Source organism: Salmo trutta, chromosome 5, assembly GCF_901001165.1.
Source record: "Salmo trutta chromosome 5, fSalTru1.1, whole genome shotgun sequence".
Taxonomy (NCBI): Eukaryota; Metazoa; Chordata; class Actinopteri; order Salmoniformes; family Salmonidae; genus Salmo; species Salmo trutta.
Genome location: NC_042961.1, coordinates 48,767,781 through 48,790,159, shown reverse-complemented (window position 1 = coordinate 48,790,159; position 22,379 = coordinate 48,767,781). Strand labels below are relative to the sequence as shown.

Below are 22,379 nucleotides of genomic sequence, written 5' to 3'. Positions count from 1 at the left end.
GAGAGGGAGGGATGGGAGGAGGGAGGGTGGGTGGGAGATGAAGTTGCACACACACACACACACGGACAAACAGGAGTACACACACACACACACAAACACACACACACACACACATCCTACAGTACACAGGTGTAAACAAACTGACAGAGGAAGGTAGACATAATTGGGACTGCCAGCTCTGATCAGGCAGCAGAACTGACCGGCTTACTAACAGGCTGGGGAAAAGTTGGACCAAGTAAACTTTTAAACATTTATACAATGAATATAAACTAACAACACTTTAATAGCACCCCAACACATGTTATGTGGTATGTTTCACCTGGGTGACTCCCTATATAAAGTGAGTTCCAGATCTCCTGCTTTGGTTTTGTTATCTCCTTCATTATCTTCCTTCTTCCACCCCTCCCCCTTCTCCTCTCTCTCTCTCTCTCTCTCTCTCTCTCTCTCTCTCTCTCTCTTCCTCTCTCACACACTCTCTGTATCCTCTCTCTGTTTCCCCCCTGCTATACTCCTTGAGTAGCTCTTTCCAACCCCTCTGGGGCCTTATTGAGATGCAGGAAGGCACTGCCCGCAAGATAGGGATCACCTCTCTCTGTCACGTGACATTACACAGCCCCGAAAGGGAGGGAGGCAATGAGGGAGGAGAAGAAAGGAGGGGGGACACAGAGGAGGACGAGGCAGGAGTGGAGGAGGGGCACAGAGGGACACAGAGGAGGAGGAAGTATGGAGGGGGATGGAGGAAACGAGGGAGGCAAGGGATGAGGGGTAGAAAAGAGGGACACAAGAGGAAAGAGGAGAGAGGAGGATTCCACCACCTCCTAAATATAGTGCAGCTATAGCGAACACAATAAATGCATTTAATGTGACAGAGTTATGGGCCCAACGGGTGAAGCACTGAATGGACAAATCCCCGAAGGTTCTGCATTCTGATCGCTACTATCTATCCATAGGCAGACACAATACATAGATTAATATACAGTAGTATTCACACACACACACACACACACTCTCATTCCCAATATTTATTATCACAGACACGCTTTATGAACTACATCCTGTGCCATTTAATGGCTGTCATACAGAACACTAACTGGGATAGATTATATTTTGGGGTTTCTCAGCTCCCAAATCTATCATGCTGTTGTAATTTGTAATAGTTAGCTATTCCTTTCCCTGTGTGTGTGTGTGCCTGCGTGGGCCCGCACGTACGTACATGCCATTGTGTGCGTGACAGAGTACATGCGAATTGTTTCCTGTCTAAGGCATAGTAAAGTATAGCCAGCTGTGTTTTGCCGCAATGCCATTGTCAAGACTAGAGGAGGTCACAAGGAACACCAGCTACTGTTGAGGGACATTTACCTCCCTGTAGAACCACCCTAATGGAGTGTTTGTCTGTGTCTGTGTCTGTGTCTGTGTCTGTGTCTGTGTCTGTGTGTGTGTGTGTGTGTGTGTGTGTGTGTGTGTGTGTCTGTGCGCGCGCATGTGTGTGTGCGTGTGTGTGTGTGCGCGTGTGTGTGTGTGTGCGTGTGTGTGTGTGTGTGCGTGTGTGTGTGCGTGTGTGTGTGTGCATGTGCGTGTGCATGTGTTGTTGAGATGATGCCAGAATTAGAGTGCTCCTTCTCTAGATAGATATTTCATTAGGATGTTCTGTTGATATCATTGGTCAGTTGTATAGGGTGTGGACTGGTGTGGAGACAGTGACACAGTGCAGTATATAGGCCTATACCTACCAGGGAAATGTTGTGAGTGGGCACACACACAGTATACAATGCATTCGGAAAGTATTCAGACACCTTCCCCTACGTTACAGCCTTATTATAAAATGGATTAAATAACCGTTTTTCCTCATCAATCTACACACAATACCCCATAATGACAAAGGGAAAACAGGTTTTTAGAATGTTTGCAAATTTATTAAAATAAAAAACGTAAATACTTTATTTAAGTAATTATTGACCCTTTACTTTGAGACCCGAAATTGAGCTCAGGTGCATCCTGTTTCCAATGATCATTCTTGAGATGTTTCTACAACTTGATTGGAGTCCACCTGTGGTGTATTAAATTGATTGGACATGATTTGGAAAGGCACAAACCTGTCTATATAAGGTCCCACAGTTGACAGCGCATGTCAGAGAAAAAAAACAAGCTATGAGGTTGAAGGAATTGTCCGTAGAGCTCTGAGACAGGATTGTGTTGAGGCACAGATCTGGGGAAGGTTACCAAAAAATGTTGCAGCATTGAAGGTCACCAAGAACACAGTGGCCTCTATCATTCTTAAATGGAAGAACTTTAGAGCCACCTAGACTCTTTCTAGAGCTGGCTGCCCGGCCAAACTGAGCAATCGTTGTAGAAGGGCCTTGGGCAGGGAGGTGACCAAGAACCCAATGCTCCCTCTGACAGAGCTCTAGATTTCCTCAGTGGAGATGGGAGAACCTTCCAGAAGGACAACCATCTTTGCAGCACTCCCCCAATCAGGCCTTTTTGTTAGAGTGACCAGACAGAAGCCACTCCTCAGTAAAAGGCACTACAGCCCGCTTGGAGTTTGCCAAAAGGCACCTAAAGGATTCTCAGACCATGAGAAACAAGATTCTCTGGTCTGATGAAACCAAGACTGAACTCTTTGACCTGAATGCCAAGCGTCACATCTGGAGGAAACCTGGCAATATCCCTACGGTGAAGCATGGTGGTTGCATCATCATGCTGTGGGGATGTTTCCAGCAGCAGGGACTGGGAGACTAGTCAGGATCGAGGGAAAGATTAACGGAGCAAAGTACAAAGAGATCCTTGATGAAAACCTGCTCCAGAGCGCTCAGGACCTCAAACTGGGGCAAAGGTTCAACTTCTAACAGGACAATGACCTTAAGCACACAACCAATACAATGCAGGAGTTGCTTCGGGACAAGTCTCTGAATGTTCTTGAGTGGCCCAGCCAGAGTCCGGACTTGAACCAGATCGAACATATCTGGAGAGACCTGAAAATAGCTGTGCAGCGACACTTCCCATCCAACCAGACAGAGCTTGAGAGGATCTGCAGAGAAGAAAAGGAGAAACTCCCCAAATACAGGTGTGGCAAGCTTGTAGCGCCATCCCCAAGAAGACTCGAGGCTGTAATCGCTGCCAAAGGTGCTTCAACAAAGTAAATGGTCTGAATACTTATGTAGTTGTCATATTTCCATTTTAAAATGTTATGCATTTGCATGAATTTCTGAAAAGTGTTTTTTGCTTTGTCATTATGGGGTGTTGTGTGTATATTGATGAGGGAAAAAAACTATTCACTACATTTTAGAATAAGCCTGTAACGTAACTAAATGTGTAAAAAAAGTCAAGGGGTCTGAATACTTTCCGATTGTACTGTACTGTATATGACGTACAGTATCTATAGCATATTTACAACTACCACTACTATATACATTAAACACACAAAACCCTTTTACCGCTGCTGTCCACAAACCATACGAGTGTTAGATTCAGGTTAACTACCCTTTTTGCCCCTACAGTAAGAACCAGACTGAATTTAGTCTTGTTAGTACATATCCCTGTCATGCCAAACAGTCACATAAGATAAACCCTGAAGGGAGTGTGCCTAGTTGGAGGTTTACAGATGTGACCCGGAATGAACTAGGAACACAGTGTTCAAACTGTTGCGTGTTCGTTCAACCATGTCCTCAGGTTGTGTCAGGGTGATTACTCATGTCTGGTTTAGGAGGGGGGGTGAGATTGTTGAGGGGTGGGGTTTTACTCCCTCTTTGGCCCCCTAGCCCTTGGCCCCTGGCCCTGACGGATGAGCTCATTAGTCAATACCGCTAGAACCTGCAAGGATCCACACTGGCCTCAGAGACCACCCTGCACTGTGCAACACACGCACACACACGTACAGTAACACCCAAACACATGCCAATGCGCGCACACACACACATGCACACGCACACACACACACAGGCACACACGCAGGAGTGCACACATTCAAACACACAAACAAACACATATGGATGCACGCACACATGCACATCTCCCCTCCGTCCCTCTCTTGTGACCTTCCACACCTTCCATCGAATCAGAAAACGCTTGTCTCTTTTCCATCGAGTCAGCACTCCCTCTCTCCCTCCTTCCCTTTATTCAAACTCTCTCTCTGTTTTTCTCATTCTGTCTATCCTCTTCTTCTTCACTCTTCTCCCCCTCCCTTCCCTGAAACTGACCTAGCAGCGAAGGCATGCAGACACACGTGGGCTTCAGGTATGGGGGGCGGTAGAGCAGTAGAAAGAGATGTAGAGAGAGAGGTAGGTTGAGAGGTAGGAGAGATGGGGGTTGAGAGAGAGGGAGAGAGGGAGAAAGAGAGAGAGGGAGGGGGAGATAGAGGGAGGGAGGGAGAGGGGGAGAGAGAGAAAGAGAGAGGGGGAGGGAGAGAGAAAGAGAGAGGGAGAGAGAGAGAGGGAGGGAGGAAGAGGGGGAGAGAAAGAAAGAGAGAGGGGGAGGGAGAGAGAAAGAGAGAGAGGGAAGGAGAGAGAAAGAGAGGGGAGGGAGAGAGAAAGAGAGAGGGGGAGGGCGAGAGAAAGAGAGGGAGGGAGAGAGAAAGAGAGAAGAGAGGGAGGGAGAGGGGGAGAGAGAGAAAGAGAGAAGGGGAGGGAGAGAGAAGGAGAGATAGGGAGGGAGAGAGAAAGAGAGAAAGAGAGGGAGGGAGGGAGAGAGGGAGAGAGAAAGAGAGAAGGGGAGGGAGAGAGAAAGAGAGGGAGGGAGAGAGGGAGAGAGGGAGGGAGAGGGCTGCGGGGGGGTGGGTAGGTTAGTTCTAGTTTCCTCTGGAAAATCCCCAAACGCTCAGCGGGGTCTGGCAGACAAGGTGAGATGCAGAGGACAACCCCCCTCTTCCTCCTCCTCTCCAGCTGTTCTGAACATGGTGTGTGTGTGTTTTTGCGTGTGTGTGTGTCAGTGGGGTCTGTGACTGTGAAGGCTCCAGCAGCTCAGGGATCCAGGTAAGAAAGATCCAAGGTGATCATTTAGCTGCCCGTTGACTGGCTCACGACCCCTCCATGCACCTGGACTACAGTACCTGAAACCCTCTATTACAGACACTTCCTTTATTATGCCCTAATTGTCTCTATAATAAAGGACGGACGGCTTTAATGAGTGATATGGGATGTTCTCGTTCTCGTCATGTCTTTTATAGGCTGTTTATAAGGATGTCTTGTATCCGTTGACGTCTTAGATGACGTTGGAGACAGCGATGGTGTCTCAAGTAAAACCTGTCACACAGGCACGCACACACACACATTTACACACACACGTTGTATCAGATCAACGGTGTGAAATACCATTGTCCTCAGGGAGCCAGCCAATAAGTGTCAGGATGGTTAAACCCAGGATTAACCTTTAGTTGGCCGATTCTGAGCTTGGAAGCATTTCTATCTTCTCCATGCTTGGGTGCATGAAACCAAAGTCTAATCCTGTTTTTTTTTTTGCACTAATGCCTATTGACTTTTCACAGAGGTCCTACATGAAATCAATTCTCCAGTTGACTGCTTTGAGAGCTGAATGGTTAATGTCAACCCAGCAAGTACTGGTGGAGGAGAGACGAGGAGAAAGAGGGAGTGGGGGAGAGAGGGGGAGAGAGGGGGAGTAGAAGACTGGGGGGGTTCTGGTAGGTGTCAATGTCTGGGAATCAACCTGGTTCCTGCTAGGTGTGCAAACTCAGAGTTGAGCGGTAGGATGTAAATAGTTGTTTCCATCTCGCTCACACACTCTCTCGCTCTTTCTCTTCCTCTTCCTCCCACTCTTTCTCTCTTTCTCTCTTGCACGCTTGCATCTCCATTCTGTTCTCTCATCTATCTCTGTCCCAAATCCTTAACCCTCAACGCTCCCTCTCCCTTCCTCCCTCCCCTTCTCACCTTCATCTCTCTCTCTGTTCCGGATTAACTTATGTAATGTGGCGTATGAGAGAGGATGTGCCCGTGACAAATCTGCCTCAAATATGCAACAGGAGGGATTGATTTAGCAACAACAACAAAAACAAAATGAAATCCTCACATGTGTAACGCAGGTGTCGAACCTGAGTGGATTTTAGCCTGTTTTAAGACAGCCAATGCAGTTGGAGATCTGAGGTTAGGTGTTTTGGAGAAGTGGTCTCTGTGTTAGTATTGTATCACCAACAGCAGCAGGCAGAGAGTGTACTACAACCCCCAGGCAGCCTGTGTGTTTGAGCAGCCCCTGCTGGAGAGAAGTGGAATTGCAATAGCGATATATGTTATTTTATTTGATTTATTTCACCTTTATTTAACCAGGTAGGCTAGTTGAGAACAAGTTCTCATTTGCAACTGCGACCTGGCCAAGATAAAGCAAAGCAGTTCGACATACAACAACACAGAGTTACACATGGAATAAACAAAACATACAGTCAATAATACAGTAGAACAAAAGAAAACAAAAAGTCTATATACAGGGAGTGCAAATGAGGTAAGTTAAGGCAATAAATAGGTCATGGTGGCGAAGTAATTACAATATAGCAATTAAACACTGGAATGGTAGAAGATGAATGTGCAAGTAGAGATACTGGGGTGCAAAGGAGCAAGATAAATAAATAAATATAGTATGGGGATGAGGTAGGTAGATAGATGGGCTGTTTACAGATGGGCTGTGTACAGGTGCAGTGATCTGTGAGCTGCTCTGACAGCTGGTGCTTAAAGCTAGTGAGGGAGATATGAGTCTCCAGCTTCAGAGATTTTTGCAGTCCGTTCCAGTCATTGGCAGCAGACAACTGGAAGGAAAGACGACCAAAGGAGGAATTGGCTTTGGGGGTGACCAGTGACATATACCTGCTGGAGCGCGTGCCTCGAGTGGGTGCTGCTATGGTGACCAGTGAGCTGAGATAAGGCGGGGCTTTACCTAGTAGAGACTTGTAGATAACCTGTAGGCAGTGGGTTTGGAGACGAGTATGAAGCGAGGGCCAACCAACGAGATCATACAGGTCGCAATGGTGGGTAGTGTATGGGGCTTTGGTGACAAAATGGATGGCACTGTGATAGACTGCATCCAGTTTGTTGTGTAGAGTGTTGGAGGCTATTTTATAGATGACATCACCGAAGTCGAGGATCGGTAGGATGGTCAGTTTTACAAGGGTATGTTTGGCAGCATGAGTGAAGGATGCTTTGCTGCGATATAGGAAGCCGATTCTAGATTTAATTTTGGATTGGAGATGCTTAATGTGAGTCTGGTAGGAGAGTTTACAGTCTAACCAGACACCCAGGTATTTGTAGTTGTCCACGTATTCTAAGTCAGAGCCGTCTAGAGTAGTGATGCTGGATGAGCGAGCAGGTGCGGGCAGTGATCGATTGAATAGCATGCATTTAGTTTTACTTGCGTTTAAGAGCAGTTGGAGGACACGGAAGGAGAGTTGCATGGCATTGAAGCTTGTCTGGAGGTTAGTTAACACAGTGTCCAAAGAGGGGCCAGAAGTATACAGAATGGTGTTGTCTGCGTAGAGGTGGATCAGAGAATCACCAGCAGCAAGAGTGACATCATTGATGTATACAGAGAAGAGAGTCGGCCCGAGAATTGAACCCTGTGGCACACCCATAGAGACTGCCAGAGGTCCGGACAACATACCCTCCGATTTGACACACTGAACTCTATCAGAGAAGTAGTTGGTGAACCAGGCGAGGCAATCATTTGAGAAACCAAGGCTGTCGAGTCTGCCAATAAGAATGTGGTGATTGACAGAGTCGAAAGCCTTGGCCAGGTCAATGAATACGGCTGCACAGTAATGTCTCTTATCGATGGCAGTTATGATGTTGTTTAGGACCTTGAGCATGGCTGAGGTGCACCCATGACCAGCTCTGAAACCAAATTGCATAGCGGAGAAGGTACGGTGGGATTCGAAATGGTCGGTAATCTGTTTGTTAACTTACATTTACATTTACATTTAAGTCATTTAGCAGACGCTCTTATCCAGAGCGACTTACAAATTGGTGCATTCACCTTATGATATCCAGTGGAACAACCACTTTACAATAGTGCATCTAGATCTTTTGAGGGGGGGGGGTTAGAAGGATTACTTTATCCTATCCCAGGTATTCCTTAAAGAGGTGGGGTTTCAGGTGTCTCCGGAAGGTGGTGATTGACTCCGCTGTCCTGGCGTCGTGAGGGAGCTTGTTCCACCATTGGGGTGCCAGAGCAGCGAACAGTTTTGACTGGGCTGAGCGGGAACTGTGCTTCCTCAGAGGTAGGGAGGCGAGCAGGCCAGAGGTGGATGAACTTGGCTTTCGAAGACCTTAGAAAGACAGTGTAGGATAGATATAGGTCTGTAGCAGTTTGGGTCTAGAGTGTCACCCCCTTTGAAGAGGGGGATGACCGCGGCAGCTTTCCAATTTTTGGGAATCTCAGACAATACGAAAGAGAGTTTGAACAGGCTAGTAATAGGGGTTGCAACAATTTCGCCAGATCATTTTAGAAAGAGATGGTCCAGATTGTCTAGCCCGGCTGATTTGTATGGGTCCAGATTTTGCAGCTCTTTCAGAACATCAGCTATTTGGATTTGGGTGAAGGAGAAATGGTGGGGGCATTGGCGGGTTGCTGTGGACATATTGTTATGGGACCATATTTATTTAAATTGTTGTCATTTAGCAGACACTATTATCCAGAGTGGGTGGCAGGTAGCCTAGCGGTTAAGCCGGTGACACGGGTGTCGATTAAGGCAGCACTCCGCACCTCTCTGATTCAGAGGGGTTGGGTTAAATGTGGAAGACACATTTTGGTTGAATGCATTCAGTTGTGTAACGGACTAGGTATCCCTTTTCCCAATTTACAGGAGAAATTAGGGTTAAGTGCTTTGCTCAAGGGCACATTGACAGGTTCTTCACTTTGTCTGCTTTGAACCAGCAACCTTTCAGTAACTGGACAAACGCTCTAACCGCTCTACCTGCTGCCTGCATTCATTGTCTCATATCAGAGTGTGATGTGTATGGTAATATGATGTGTGTGATGATCATGTGTTATCATAACAGAGTAGGAGTGCTAATCTAGGCTCAGTTTAGGCTTTTAGATGATCATGAAAAAGTTATATGGGCTGGTGGGACCTGATCCTAGAACTGTACTGTATCGATCTGTACTCTATTCAGGTTTTTCAGTCACTAGATATGATATATTTTTGCAGGAGAGAAGAAAATGTGACCCAGGGACAAACATTCACATCACCTACATTATCCTTGTCATTATGAGGTGGTCACTGGTTGGTTAGGGAGTGAAAGAGTGGTCACTGGTTAGTTAGAGAGTGAAAGAGTGACCACTGGTTGGTTAGAGAGTGAAAGAGCTCTTTGAAAAACATCCAACCAGACTTTGACAGACAAGCTCTCTAACTGACCTACCGATTGAAACAGTACCCATTGATAGGTTACTATGAAATCACCTTGAACCTGTAACAGAATCGATAGGAACAAGGATGAAAAAGGGAATAGAATGGGGTAGACAGAGAGGGAGCTACAGCAGAGGAAAGAAAGAAAGAAAGAAAGATAGATAGATAGATAGATAGATAGATAGATAGAAATTAAGATAGAAAGAAAGAAAGAAAAGGATGTCTGATGAATTGCTGTGTTGTTGTGTCCTACGGTTGTACACAAGTGATTGACAAATCACTACGAGACAGACATGGAATCAATAAGTAAATAATTGAACCGTAGAAATACTATTTTTGGTGTCTTAAAGCGTCTTAATACAACTTCCATTTTTAAGACATGCCTTCAGACGTCTAAAGACATGGTGATGGCTGGGTATAATTAAGAAACATAGCTGAAGTCCTGCTGAGCTCAGGGGGTGTCACGTCCTGACCAGTAAAGGGGTCAATTGTAATTGTAGTATGGTCAGTGTGTGGCAGTGGGTGTTTGTTTTGGTTTTTTTGGTTCTAGGGGATTTGGTTCTAGTTTTCTATTTCTATGTTTCTTTTTCCATGTTTGGCCGAGTATGGTTTCCAATCAGAGGCAGGTGTTTTTCGTTGTCTCTGATTGGAAGCCATACTTAGGCAGCATGTTTTTTCCTTTGGGTTTGTGGGTGGTTGCTTTCTGTATAGTCTGTGTACCTTACAGAACTGTTGATTGTCGTTTGTTATTTTTGTTTAAGTGTTCACTCTCTTTAAATAAATACACGAAGATGAGCACTATATCCGCTGCGTTTTGGTCACCTTTCATCGACGCCTGTGACGGGGAGTCAATATGTGTGTGTGTGATGGAGAGTTTGGGTCGCTGCAGTGCATGATAAAAGTCTTCCTCCCTCTTAGTCCTAGCCTAAGGGATGAAGTTCACAGCAGAGGGGAAAGGTTCCCATCCACTTTTGTTTGAATGCCTTTCAACACAACCATTAATTTTAGGAGTGAAGGGTTATGTTTATGAGTTCTCTTTCATTCTCTCCTTCTTCCCTTCATTTTAGGCCCCTGGCTACACCACTGAAGGGTGCTGGACACGTTTTAGCATTCTCTGTTTACCTACCTCCCTCCCTCCTTCTATCCATCCATAGTTTATTAATTCATTCCCCCCACCCACAGCTCAGAGAGCAGTGTGGTTTTATTTATTGATGACCCTGGAGAGAGCGAGAGGAACTGGCTGTGTTTAGGAGCCCCAAAGGAGTACTGTTTATTTAATGAGGAGAGGTGGCCTGGGCCACACTGTGTCTGTCTGGGGCCCTCAGGGGCCTTACAATGTCTGGCTTGAGTCCTCTTAGGTGCCACATACACTACCGGTCAAAAGTTTTAGAACACTTACTCATTAAAGGGTTTTTCTTTATTTTTTACTATTTTCTACGCTGTAGAGTGATAGTGAAGACATCGAAACTATGAAATAACACATATGTCATCATGTAGTAACCAAAAAAGTGTTAAACAAATCAAAATATATTTTATATTTGAGATTCTTCAAATAGCCACCATTTGCCTTGATTACAGCTTTGCACACTCTTGGCATTCTCTCAACTAGCTTCATGAGGTAGTCACCTGGAATGCCCCCTTTTTTTCAATTTTTGCCTAAAATGACATACCCAAATCTAAATGCCTGTAGCTCAGGCCCTGAAGCAAGGATATGTCTATTTTTGGTACCATTTGAAAGGAAACACTTTGAAGTTTGTGGAAATGTGAAAGGAATATAGGATAATACAACACATTAGATCTGGTAAAAGATAATACAAATTTAAAAAATTACTTTTTTGGTAATTTTTTTGTACCGTCACCTTTGAAATGCAAGAGAAAGGCCATAATGTATTATTCCAGCCCAGGTGCAATTTCAATTTTGGCCACTAGATGGCAGCAGTGCACTTGCAAAGTTTCAGACTGATTCAAGGAACCATTGCATTTCTGTTCAAAATGTTGTATCAAGACTGCCCGAATGTGCCTAATTTGTTTATTAATGACTTTTCATGTTCAAAATTGTGCACTCTCCTCAAACAATAGCATGGTATTATTTCACTGTAATAGCTACTGTAAATTGGACAGTGCAGTTAGATTAACAAGAATTGAAGCTTTCTGCCAATATCAGATATGTCTATGTCCTGGGAAATGTTCTTGTTACCTACAACCTCATGCTAATCACATTAGCCTACGTTAGCTCAACCGTCCCCCAGGTGCTCAACCGTCCCACAGGGGACCCACCAATCCTGAAGAAGGTGTGCCTTCTTAAAAGTTAATTTGTGGTAACCTGTTTGGGCTAGGGGGCAGTATTGAGAATTTTGGAAAAAAATATGTGCCCATTTTTAACTGCCTCCTACACCAACTCAGAAGCTAGAATATGCATATTATTGTTCAGGTTTGGATAGAAAACACTCTGAATTTTCTAAAACAGTTTGAATGGTGTCTGTAAGTATAACAAAACTCATATTGCAGGCAAAAACCTGTGAAAAATAGATTTAAAAAAAATGAGAATTTTGTGACTGTACTATTTAGTGTCATTTATAGATACCATAGTGAGAAAGGATTCAGTTCGCAACTCCTACTGCTTCCACTAGATGTCAACGATCTTTAGAAAAGTTGTTGGAAGCATCTGTGATTAATACAGACCGAATTAGAATGCTTGTAAGTTGACACGTCATCACTTCATTTTTTGCGCCTGCGCATAAATCTGAGAAGAGTGTCTTTGTCATAATCGTTTATTCTAGACACTTGATAGGTTGTGTGAAAATATTACTGATGTTTACTGATGTTTCACGTTAAAAATGGACCAAAAGATTAATGCTAAACAACGTTTGACATGTTTGAACAAACATAAATAGATTATTTACTAGGTTTTTTTTTAGCTTTTCGGCGTGACTTTACACTGCCCACCTCATTTTGTGGGAGCCTACTGAACGCTAACTATTTGGACATAAATTATGAACTTTGTCAAAAGAAACCACATTTGTTCTGGATCTGGGATCCCTGGCAGCGCCTTCTGATGGAGATAATCAAAGGTAAGGGGATATTTAGAATGTTATTATCGATATTAGATGATGCTAATGCTAACGGTATAGCTTAGCTTAGCTTATAGCTTAGCTTATGTTGTTAGCATAGTACCCAGTTTATAGCAAAATGTGATTTCCCAGTAAAGTTATTTTGAGATCTGGCCATTCGGTAGCAATTACGAGATGATAATATATTATTCTTTGAATGACAATATTATAATTTACCAATGTTTTCGAATAGTAATTCCGTGATTTGTAATGCTGGATTCACTGGGAGCATTCGAGCCGAAAAAAATTCTGAATTTCACCGCGAATGTAAATGCTGTTTTTGGATATAAATATGAACTTGATGGAACTAAAAATGCATGTATTGTCTAACATAATGTCCTATGAGTGTCATCTGATGCAGATTGTCAAAGGTAAGTGCATAATTCTAGCTAGTTTTCTGTCTGTTGATGCCCTTCTTTGAATTGGCTAAACATTACACGCAGCTATTGTCAATGTACTCTCCTCACATAACCTAACTTTATGCATTCTCCGTAAAGCCTCTGAAAATCGGACAGTGTGGTTAGATTTAGGAGATATATCTTTCAAATGGAGGAAAATAGTTGATTATTTGATTATTTGAAATGATTACTCTTGCAGTTTTGAATTCCCCGCCATTGTCACATGACAATGAATCCCAATACCGGGATAAGATCCTGCCCCCTGGCCTCAACAGGGGGCAGGAATGCATTTGAGCCAATCAGTTGTGTTGTGACGATGTGGGGGGGTATACAGAAGATAGCCCTATTTAATAAAAGACCAAGTCCATATTATGGCAAGAACAGCTCAAATAAGCAAAGAGAAATGACAGTCCATCATTACTTTAAGACATGAAGGTCAGTCTATCCGGAAAATGTCAAGAACTTTGAAAGTTTCTTCAAGTGCAGTCACAAAAATCATAAATCGCTATAATGAAACTGGCTCGCATGAGGACCGCCACAGGAAAGGAAGACCCAGAGGTACCTCTGCTGCAGAGGATAAGTTCATTAGAGTTACCAACCTCAGAAATTGCAGCCCAAATAAATGCTTCACAGAGTTCAACAGACACATATCAACATCAACTGTTAAACAGACACATATCAATATCAACATCAGGCCTACATGGTGGAATTGCTGCAAAGGAACCACTACCAAACGACACCAATAAGAAGAAGAGATTTGCTTGGATCCAGAAACACGAGCAATGGACATTAGACCAGTGGATATGTGTCCTTTGGTCTGGAGTCCTAATTGTTCCAACCGACGTGTCTTTGTGAGACGCGGTGTAGGTGAACGGCTGATCTCCGCATGTGTATTTCCCACCATAAAGCATGGAGGAGGAGGTGTTACGGTGTGGGAGTGTTTTGCTGGTGACACTGTCTGTTATTTTTAACCAGCATGGCTACCACAGCATTCTGCAGCGATATACGGTATCCCATCTGGTTTGGGCTTAGTGAGACTATAATTTGTTTTTCAACAGGACAATGACCCAATACACCTCCAGGCTGTGTAAGGGCTATTTTACCAAGAAAGAGAGTGATGGAGTGCTGCATCAGATGACCTGGCCTCCACAATCCCCCGACCTCAACCAAATTGAGATGGTTTGGGATGAGTCGGACCGCAGAGTGAAGGAAAAGCAGCCAGCAAGTGCTCAGCATATGCGGGAACTCCTTCAAGACTGTTGGAAAAGCATTCCAGGTGAAGCTGGTTGAGAGAATGCCAAGAGTGTGCAAATCTGTCATCAAGGCAAAGGGTGGCTACTTTGAAGAATCTAAAATATATCATATATTTTGACTTCTTTTAACACTTTTTTTGGTTAATACATGATTCCATATGTGTTATTTCATAGTTTTGATGTCTTCAATGTAGAAGCAGTAAAAATAATGAAAAACTCTTGAATGAGTAAGTGTGTCCAAACTTTTGACTGGTACTGTAGGATGCATCCCAAATGACACCCTATTCACCTTTTTAGTGCAATACTTTTTACCAGGGACCATAGGACTCTGGTCAAAACATGTGTACTATATAGGGAATAGGGTGCCATTTAGGACAGCCATAGTGTTTGGGTTGGTTCCTCTCAGGGGCCATACATTGGCTCTATCTCATTTCCAATCTCCTTTCCTCCTTCTCAACCATATTGGAGGAGATGGTCTAAAGTCCCCCCTCTCTGACCTTCTTCTCCAATGCGTTTTGAGAAGGAGGCGAGGAGATAGGATTTGAGGAAAGAGGAACTAACTGCAGACTGATTGAGATGTGCTATGGGGACCTGCTGTGGAAGGGTACAGTCCCTAGTGGTTTAGAGATGAACTGGTCCCTGGTCTCCACTGTAATGGAGTCATTCTGTGAACACAAACAAACCCACGCACACACACACACACACACACACACACACACACACACACACACCGTTCGCTCTCCCTTCTCTGGTGTTCTGTAGGGAGTTCCCATTTAATTAAGTTAATTAATCAATTAATGGGGTTGAGCGAGGCTCTCTGGTTTGCTCTGGGCTTCTCGCTGTTAACTCAAAGACATATATCTTTGAAGGTGTGTGTGTGTGTGTGTGTGTGTGTGTGTGTGTGTGTGTGTGTGTGTGTGTGTGTGTGTGTGTGTGTGTGTGTGCATGGGTGGGGGGGTGTGTGTGTGCGTGCATGTGTGCGTGCATGCGCGCGTGCGTGGGTGTGTGTGTGTGTGTCGGTTAGCCTATAAAACTCCCTCTAAAGATCCAACCCCATTTTAAGGAAGATTGCCTGGGCTGGATCTTACTTATTGCTAAGACAATTTAATGAACTAATGATAGTGGATTAGATCACAACTTCTAAGGATTAGACCTCTACACCCCACTCTTTGCTATCAACATTAAGTTAATGAGCGAGTCAGGTAATTAATGCGTAATTAAGGTAGAAATTGAAGTCAATGTAATTAGCTATGCAGGTGTGTATAATGGATATATAGACAGTTAAAGCCTGAGTCTTTAATAATGGAGAAAGAGGAGGATGAGAGAGATAAAGAGAGGGATGAAAAAGAGGTAAACAGGATAATGGAGAGAGAAACCGATGGAAGAAGAAGAGGTAAACAGAGAGTTTAAAAGAGGGAAGGGAGAAAGAGGGAAGAAGTAGTAAAGGTAAACAGAGAGTTTAAAGAGGGGAGGGAGAGCAGGGGCGAAAATCTGATATCAACTTTGGAGGGGACAATTACATCAAATTTTCTCAAGAGCAATTCCTGAGGGGGACACCAAAAGTAGTGCTGTAACACATAGCCTACATTGTAATATGGTAAATGTATATTGAGGAACCAAAGAAATAAGGTGTTTGCTGTACTCCTAACTACCGGTACCCAAAACTACACAACTAATCACAACAGCAATACCATTGCCTTTAACAAATCTTAGTTCAGTCACCAGTTTAAGTTGAGAGTGGGGGTATCCATGGCATTTTCCAGTTATGTTCCTATTTTACAAGTAAAAAAATTGAGAACCTTTCATAATGTTGCCAAACAAAGACTCAACAAACTTACCTGAGACTCCCTGTCTCTGCCAGTCTGTCCCTGCATATCTGTCCCCAACTCTGCTGTCTGTGTGCCATCTGTTGCCTGCTCTGCCTAATGACATCATTGTGAAACATTTCCATTAGAATTTCATTTCTTTCTTATGAACATTTTATCAACTAGTCTTTGAGATATTAGGCTACTAGGGTTCTTACTATGCGTTTTGGTGTTTTGAAAAATACTCTGATGTCCGTCTTTTATTTTTCTGCCATTTTTCTACCTGGCTGGCTGGCTGGCTACACACACACACAGTGTGTAGGTTATTTACAGTAGGAGATGGGCTTCTATCATCTTCTATCATTCTATTTGGGCTTCGATCTAAAAGGTAGCTAGCAAATGTGAAACGGATTAAAATGACAAGAGTTGACAGCTGTATGAGTTCACCATTTACACAACATATGCTGCAACCTTTTGTAATTTTAATAGTTTGTTTCATATTGGCTGGCTTCCAACAATAGCTGAATTTGCAAAGCTAGCGAGCACCAATTCAGTTTCAGTGGTGTTTGCTATAATCTTTGCTACCCGGGTTAAATAAAGGTGAAATAAAATAAATAAATAAAAGTTCCCTTGCGACAATTTAGCTTTTGCAACGAGACCATTAAATATATTTAAGACAATGGTAGAAGAGAGTGTAGTTCTGTTCAGTTTGGACTTCAGTTTATCGCTAACCTTATCACAGGGACTTTGAAGCACTAACTTACATCATCTGCATGCTGATCTTGGAATAAATTGACGATAGCAAAGATTCCATCTTTGACGACGCCACATAAATGGAATAGGTACTAGCTAGTGTAACCGATGTGAAATGGCTAGTTAGTTAGCGGTGGTGTGCGCTAATAGCGTTTCAATCAGTGACGTCACTCGCTCTGAGACCTGAAGTAGGGTTTCCCCTTGCATTGCAAGGGCCGTGGCTCTTGTGGTGCGATGGGTAACGGTGCTTCGGTGGGTGTCAGTTGTTGATGTGTGCAAGGGTCCTGGTTTCGAGCCCAGGTTGGGGCGAAGAGAGGGACGGAACCTACACTGTTACACTAGCTTAATAGTTAATATTTGCGCGCTAGCTCTGCATATTCAGCTAGTGTGTGTGCGCGATTGACTGGATTAACCTTACGTCAGTTACGTTCATTGAGTGCCTTTCAGACAGTAGACACGACCCCTCTGTTACCTTGCCAACTAAGGAACTGGCAGTGGATCAAACCATTGTGAGGCAAAGGGTGGGGGGGTTGCAATCTTTTGAAACTTAAAAATGCGCTATTAAGTGTCTATAATCAGCACAATTGCGTTCATTGCGTATTATTAATATTATTTAAATTACATAGTTATGTTTCAGTGATATATTAGGGGGGACAAATCATATTTTTCCCAGGATGGGGGGGTCGTGTGTCCCCCCGTCCCCCCCGGGATTTCCGCCCTGAGGGAGAGAGAGAAAGGGAAGAAGTAGGAGAGGTAAACAGAGGTAAGAAGGAGAGATAAAGAGAGGAAAGAAAGGAGGGAGAGATGCACAGATGGATGTTGAAGAGAGGGAGAGTAAAGTCCTTATTCAGGGATTTTCTGTTCACCAGTCACATCAAGGCTCCAAATCAATCCTGAAAATTGGTTTGTTCCTCGACAAGGTTACCAAATGAAGGGGGATGGAGGGAGGGATGGAGGGATTGAAAGAGAGGAGAGGGGGTAATATTCTGAGGGAGACAGAGAGCGAGAGAGAGAGAGAGCGTGGGAGATGGAGAGAGGGAGAGAGCATATTATGGTAACTGACACATTCTTGTCAGATCCATAGATGGACAAATTGGTGATGTAGATATATATTTATATACATGGACAGGATGAAGATATAGATATAGATGAACAGGATGGTGATATAGATATAGATATAGATGGACAGGATGGTGGTATAGATGGACAGGATGGTGATATAGATGGACAGGATGGTGATATAGATATAGATGGACAGGATGGTACCCGCAAAACACCAGTCTCAACGTCAACAGTGAAGAGGCGACTCTGGGATGCTGGCCTTCTAGGCAGAGTTCCTCTATCCAGTGTCTGTGTTCTTTTGCCCATCTTAATCTTTTATTTTTATTGGCCAGTCTGAGAAATGGCTTTTTCTTTGCAACTCTGCCTAGAAGGCCAGCATCCCGGAGTCGCCTCTTTACTGTTGACGTTGAGACTGGTGTTTTGCGGGTACTATTTAATGAAGCTGCCAGTTGAGGACTTGTGAGGCATCTGTCTCAAACTAGACACTCTAATGTACTTGTCCTCTTGCTCAGTTGTGCACTGGCTCCTCCCACTCCTCTTTCTATTCTGGTTTGCGCCAGTTTGTGCTGTTCTGTGAATGGAGTAGTATACAGCATTGTACGAGTTCTTCAGTTTCTTGGCAATTTCTCACATGGAATAGCCTTCATTTCTCAGAACAATAGACTGACGAGAAGAAAGGTATTTGTTTCTGGCCATTTTGAGCCTGTAATTGAACCCACAAATGCTGATGCTCCAGATACTCAACTAGTCTAAAGAAGGCCAGTTTTATTGCTTCTTTAATCAGAACAACAGTTTTCAGCTGTGCTAACATAATTGCAAAAGGGTTTTCTAACCATCCTGTCCATCTATATAGGTGATATAGATGAAGCTGGACAGGATGGTGATAAAGATATAGATATAGACGGACAGGATTGTGATATAGATGGACAGAATGGTGATAGATATAGATGGACAGGAGGGTGGTATAGATATGGATGGACAGGATGGTGATATAGATATAGATGGACACTATGGTGATATAGATATAGCTGGACAAAATGGTGATTATAGATGGACAGGATGGTGATATATATCTAGATATGGATGGACAGGATGGTGATTTAGATATAGATGGACAGGATGGTGGTATAGATATAGATATGGATGGACAGGATGGGGATATAGATACAGGTATGGATGGACAGGATGGTGATATAGATATAGATATGGATGGACGGAATGGTGACCTAGATATAGCTGGACAGGATGTTGATATAGATATAGATATGGATAGACAAGATGGCGATATAGATGGACAGGATGATGATGTAGATATAGGACAAGATGGTGATATAGGTGGGCAGGATGGTGATTTATATATAGATGGACAGGATGGTGGTATAGATGGACAGGATGGTGATATAGATATAGATGGACAGGATGGTGATATGGATGGACGGAATGTTGATATATATATGTATATATATCTGGACAAAATGTTAATATAGACATAGATATGGATGGACAAGATGGTGATATAGATGGACAGGATGGTGATATAGATATAGATGGACAGGATGGTGATATGGATGGACAGAATGGTGATATATATATATCTGGACAGGATGTTAATATAGACATAGATATGGATGGACAAGATGGTGATATTGATGGACAGGATGGTGATATAGATGGACAGGATGGTGATATAGATATAGATGGACAGGAGGGTGATATATATATAGATGGATAGGATGGTGATATGGATGGACGAAATGGTGATATAGATATAGCTGGACAGGATGTTAATATAGACATAGATATGGATGGACAAGATGGTGATATTGATGGACAGGATGGTGATATAGATGGACAGGATGGTGATATATATATAGATGGACAGGATGGTGACATAGATATAGATATAGATGGACAGGATGGTGATATAGATGGACAGGATGGTGATATATATATAGATGGACAGGATGGTGATATAAATGGACAGGATGTTAATGTAGATTTACAGGATGTTGATATAGATGCACAGGATGTTGATATATATATAGATAGACAGGATGGTGATATAGATATAGATATAGATTGACAGGATGGTGATATAGATGGACAGGATGGTGACAAAGATGGACAGGATGGGGATATAGATATAGATGGACAGGAGGTTGACATATATATATAGATGGACAGGATGGTGACATAGATGGACAGGATGGTGACATAGATGGACAGGACGGTGCCATAGATGGACAGGACAGTGACATAGATGGACAGGATGTTGATATATATATAGATGGATAGGATGGTGATATATAGATATAGATGGACAGGATGGTGACATAGATGGACAGGATGTTGATATAGATATAGATGGATAGGATGGTGATATATAGATATAGGTGGACAGGATGGTGATAGAGATATAGATGGACAGGATGGTGATATAGATGGACAGGATGGTGACACAGATGGACAGGATGTTGATATAGATATAGATTGACAGGATGGTGATAGAGATATGGATGGACAGGATGGTGATATAGATATAGATATAGATGGACAGGATGGTGATATAGATGGACAGGATGGTGATATAGATATAGATGGACAGGATGGTGACATAGATGGACAGGATGTTGATATAGATATAGATTGACAGGATGGTGATAGAGATATGGATGGGCAGGATGGTGATATAGATATAGATATAGATGGACAGGATGGTGATATAGGTGGACAGGATGGTGACATAGATGGACAGGATGTTGATATAGATATAGATTGACAGGATGGTGATAGAGATATGGATGGACAGGATGGTGATATAGATATAGATATAGATGGACAGGATGGTGATATAGATGGACAGGATGGTGATATAGATATAGATGGACAGGATGGTGACATAGATGGACAGGATGTTGATATAGATATAGATTGACAGGATGGTGATAGAGATATGGATGGGCAGGATGGTGATATAGATATAGATATAGATGGACAGGATGGTGATATAGATGGACAGGATGGTGACAGATAGCCTCTGTGTGTGTGTGTGTGCGTGCGTATGTGAGCGTGCATGTGCTCGTGCTTGCGGGTGTGTGTTATGTGTTCATTTTGCGCAACAGACACAGATGCTCCCCTAAGCCTGTCACAAGGAAATGTGGACTCCATTCTGCGCCATTCCCCATCTGAGCCTTTGGAATTTGAAATTAAATATATAATGGAATCAAAATATTTGTCAGCACTTTCAATCTGTTGTTCTTGTCCACTGACCTGGAGTGTGTAGTGTGTGAGTGTGTGAGTGAGTGTGTGAGTGAGTGAGTGAGTGAGTGAGTGAGTGAGTGAGTGAGTGAGTTAGAGCATGAGTGAGTGAGTGAGTGAGTGAGTGAGTGAGTGAGTGAGTGAGTGAGTTAGCGCGTGAGTGAGTTAGCGCGTGAGTGAGTGAGTTAGAGCGTGAGTGAGTGTGTGAGTGCGCTACATCTGCTTATCTGTGTTTGTGTTCCCTATGTGCTCACCTATGAATATCAGTGTGTCTCTGTCTTCTAATCTACAGGAACACTTCACCCCAGAGTGCAAGTTCAAAGAGAGTGTGTTTGAGAACTACTACGTGACGTACTCGTCCATCCTGTACCGGCAGACCCAGTCGGGCAGGGCCTGGTACATCGGCATCAACCGGGACGGACAGGTCATGAAGGGCAACAGGGTCAAGAAGACCAAAGGGGCGGCCCACTTCCTGCCCAAACTCATAGAAGGTAGGCTACTATTCTCAGAGATCCCAGACATAGGGCATGCTGGAACATTTGTAACGTTGTGGGCAGCAAGCGGTCTTTCTGCAGAGACTAGTAGGCTACAGTAGATGTTGCTCAGGTCTCATTTAAAAAATAGATTTGTTCAGCTCAATGTTATTCTGTCTCTCTCTCTCTTTCTCTCTCCTCTCTCACTTCTTTTTTCCCATCCCTTCCTTCTCTCCCTCCCCCTATTTCTACCCTCCTCCTCCCCTCTTCCCTCCCCTCTCTCTCCCTCCCTCCCCTTCTCTCCCCCCATACAGTGGCAATGTACAGGGAGCCTTCGCTGCATGAAGTGGTGGTGGTAGCCGAGCTGAGTCCGCCCAGAAAAACGGCCAAGACCTCCGATTCGCCCGTGCTGCAGAACGGCAAGAAAGACCCGCCCTCCAAAACCAAAACTTCCTAGCGCACGGAGAAGACAGGGGGCACTGGGCACTGACTGGCACTGGCACTGACTGGCGAACGAAGTCTTCCTGTTTTTATTACAAAGGGGTGTCACCGTCAAATGTTTCCCCCCTGCCCCACCAAGCAGCACGTAGAGGGGGCCCTATTGTTCTATATTCCCACAGGTTTCATCCATACTAATGTAAGGTTGACCAAGGATGTGAAATGGCACTCTATTCCGTTTATAGTGCACTACTTCTGACCAAAGCCTGCACAGGACTCTGGTCAAAAGTAGTGCACTATAAAGGGAATTGGGTGCCATTTGGGACGTGTCTCCAAACACCCTGTTGTTCTCTTCACATCTGTTACCAGGTATATTCTCTGTCCGTCAACACCTTTGTGACCATAGCGATCCCCTCCATACTTAAGCAATGATGTGGAGGTTCTCTTTTCTTTTTTTCTTTCTCTCGTTCACCTTTGGTGCAATTTGATTCA

The 22,379-nt window shown here is 43.7% G+C and overlaps 1 protein-coding gene across 1 annotated transcript in view; it reads left to right on the top strand.

The window, feature by feature from the left end:
- LOC115194952 (fibroblast growth factor 14-like) overlaps positions 1 to 22,119 on the top strand; it is a 59,154-nt gene extending 37,035 nt beyond the window's left edge. Inside the window, exons 4-5 of the mRNA XM_029754860.1 lie at positions 21,269 to 21,467; positions 21,764 to 22,119. Of these exons, the coding sequence (XP_029610720.1) occupies positions 21,269 to 21,467; positions 21,764 to 21,906 (342 nt within the window). The 3' untranslated portion in view covers positions 21,907 to 22,119. The remainder of the gene's footprint in view (positions 1 to 21,268; positions 21,468 to 21,763) is intronic.
- The last annotated feature ends 260 nt before the right edge of the window (positions 22,120 to 22,379 follow it).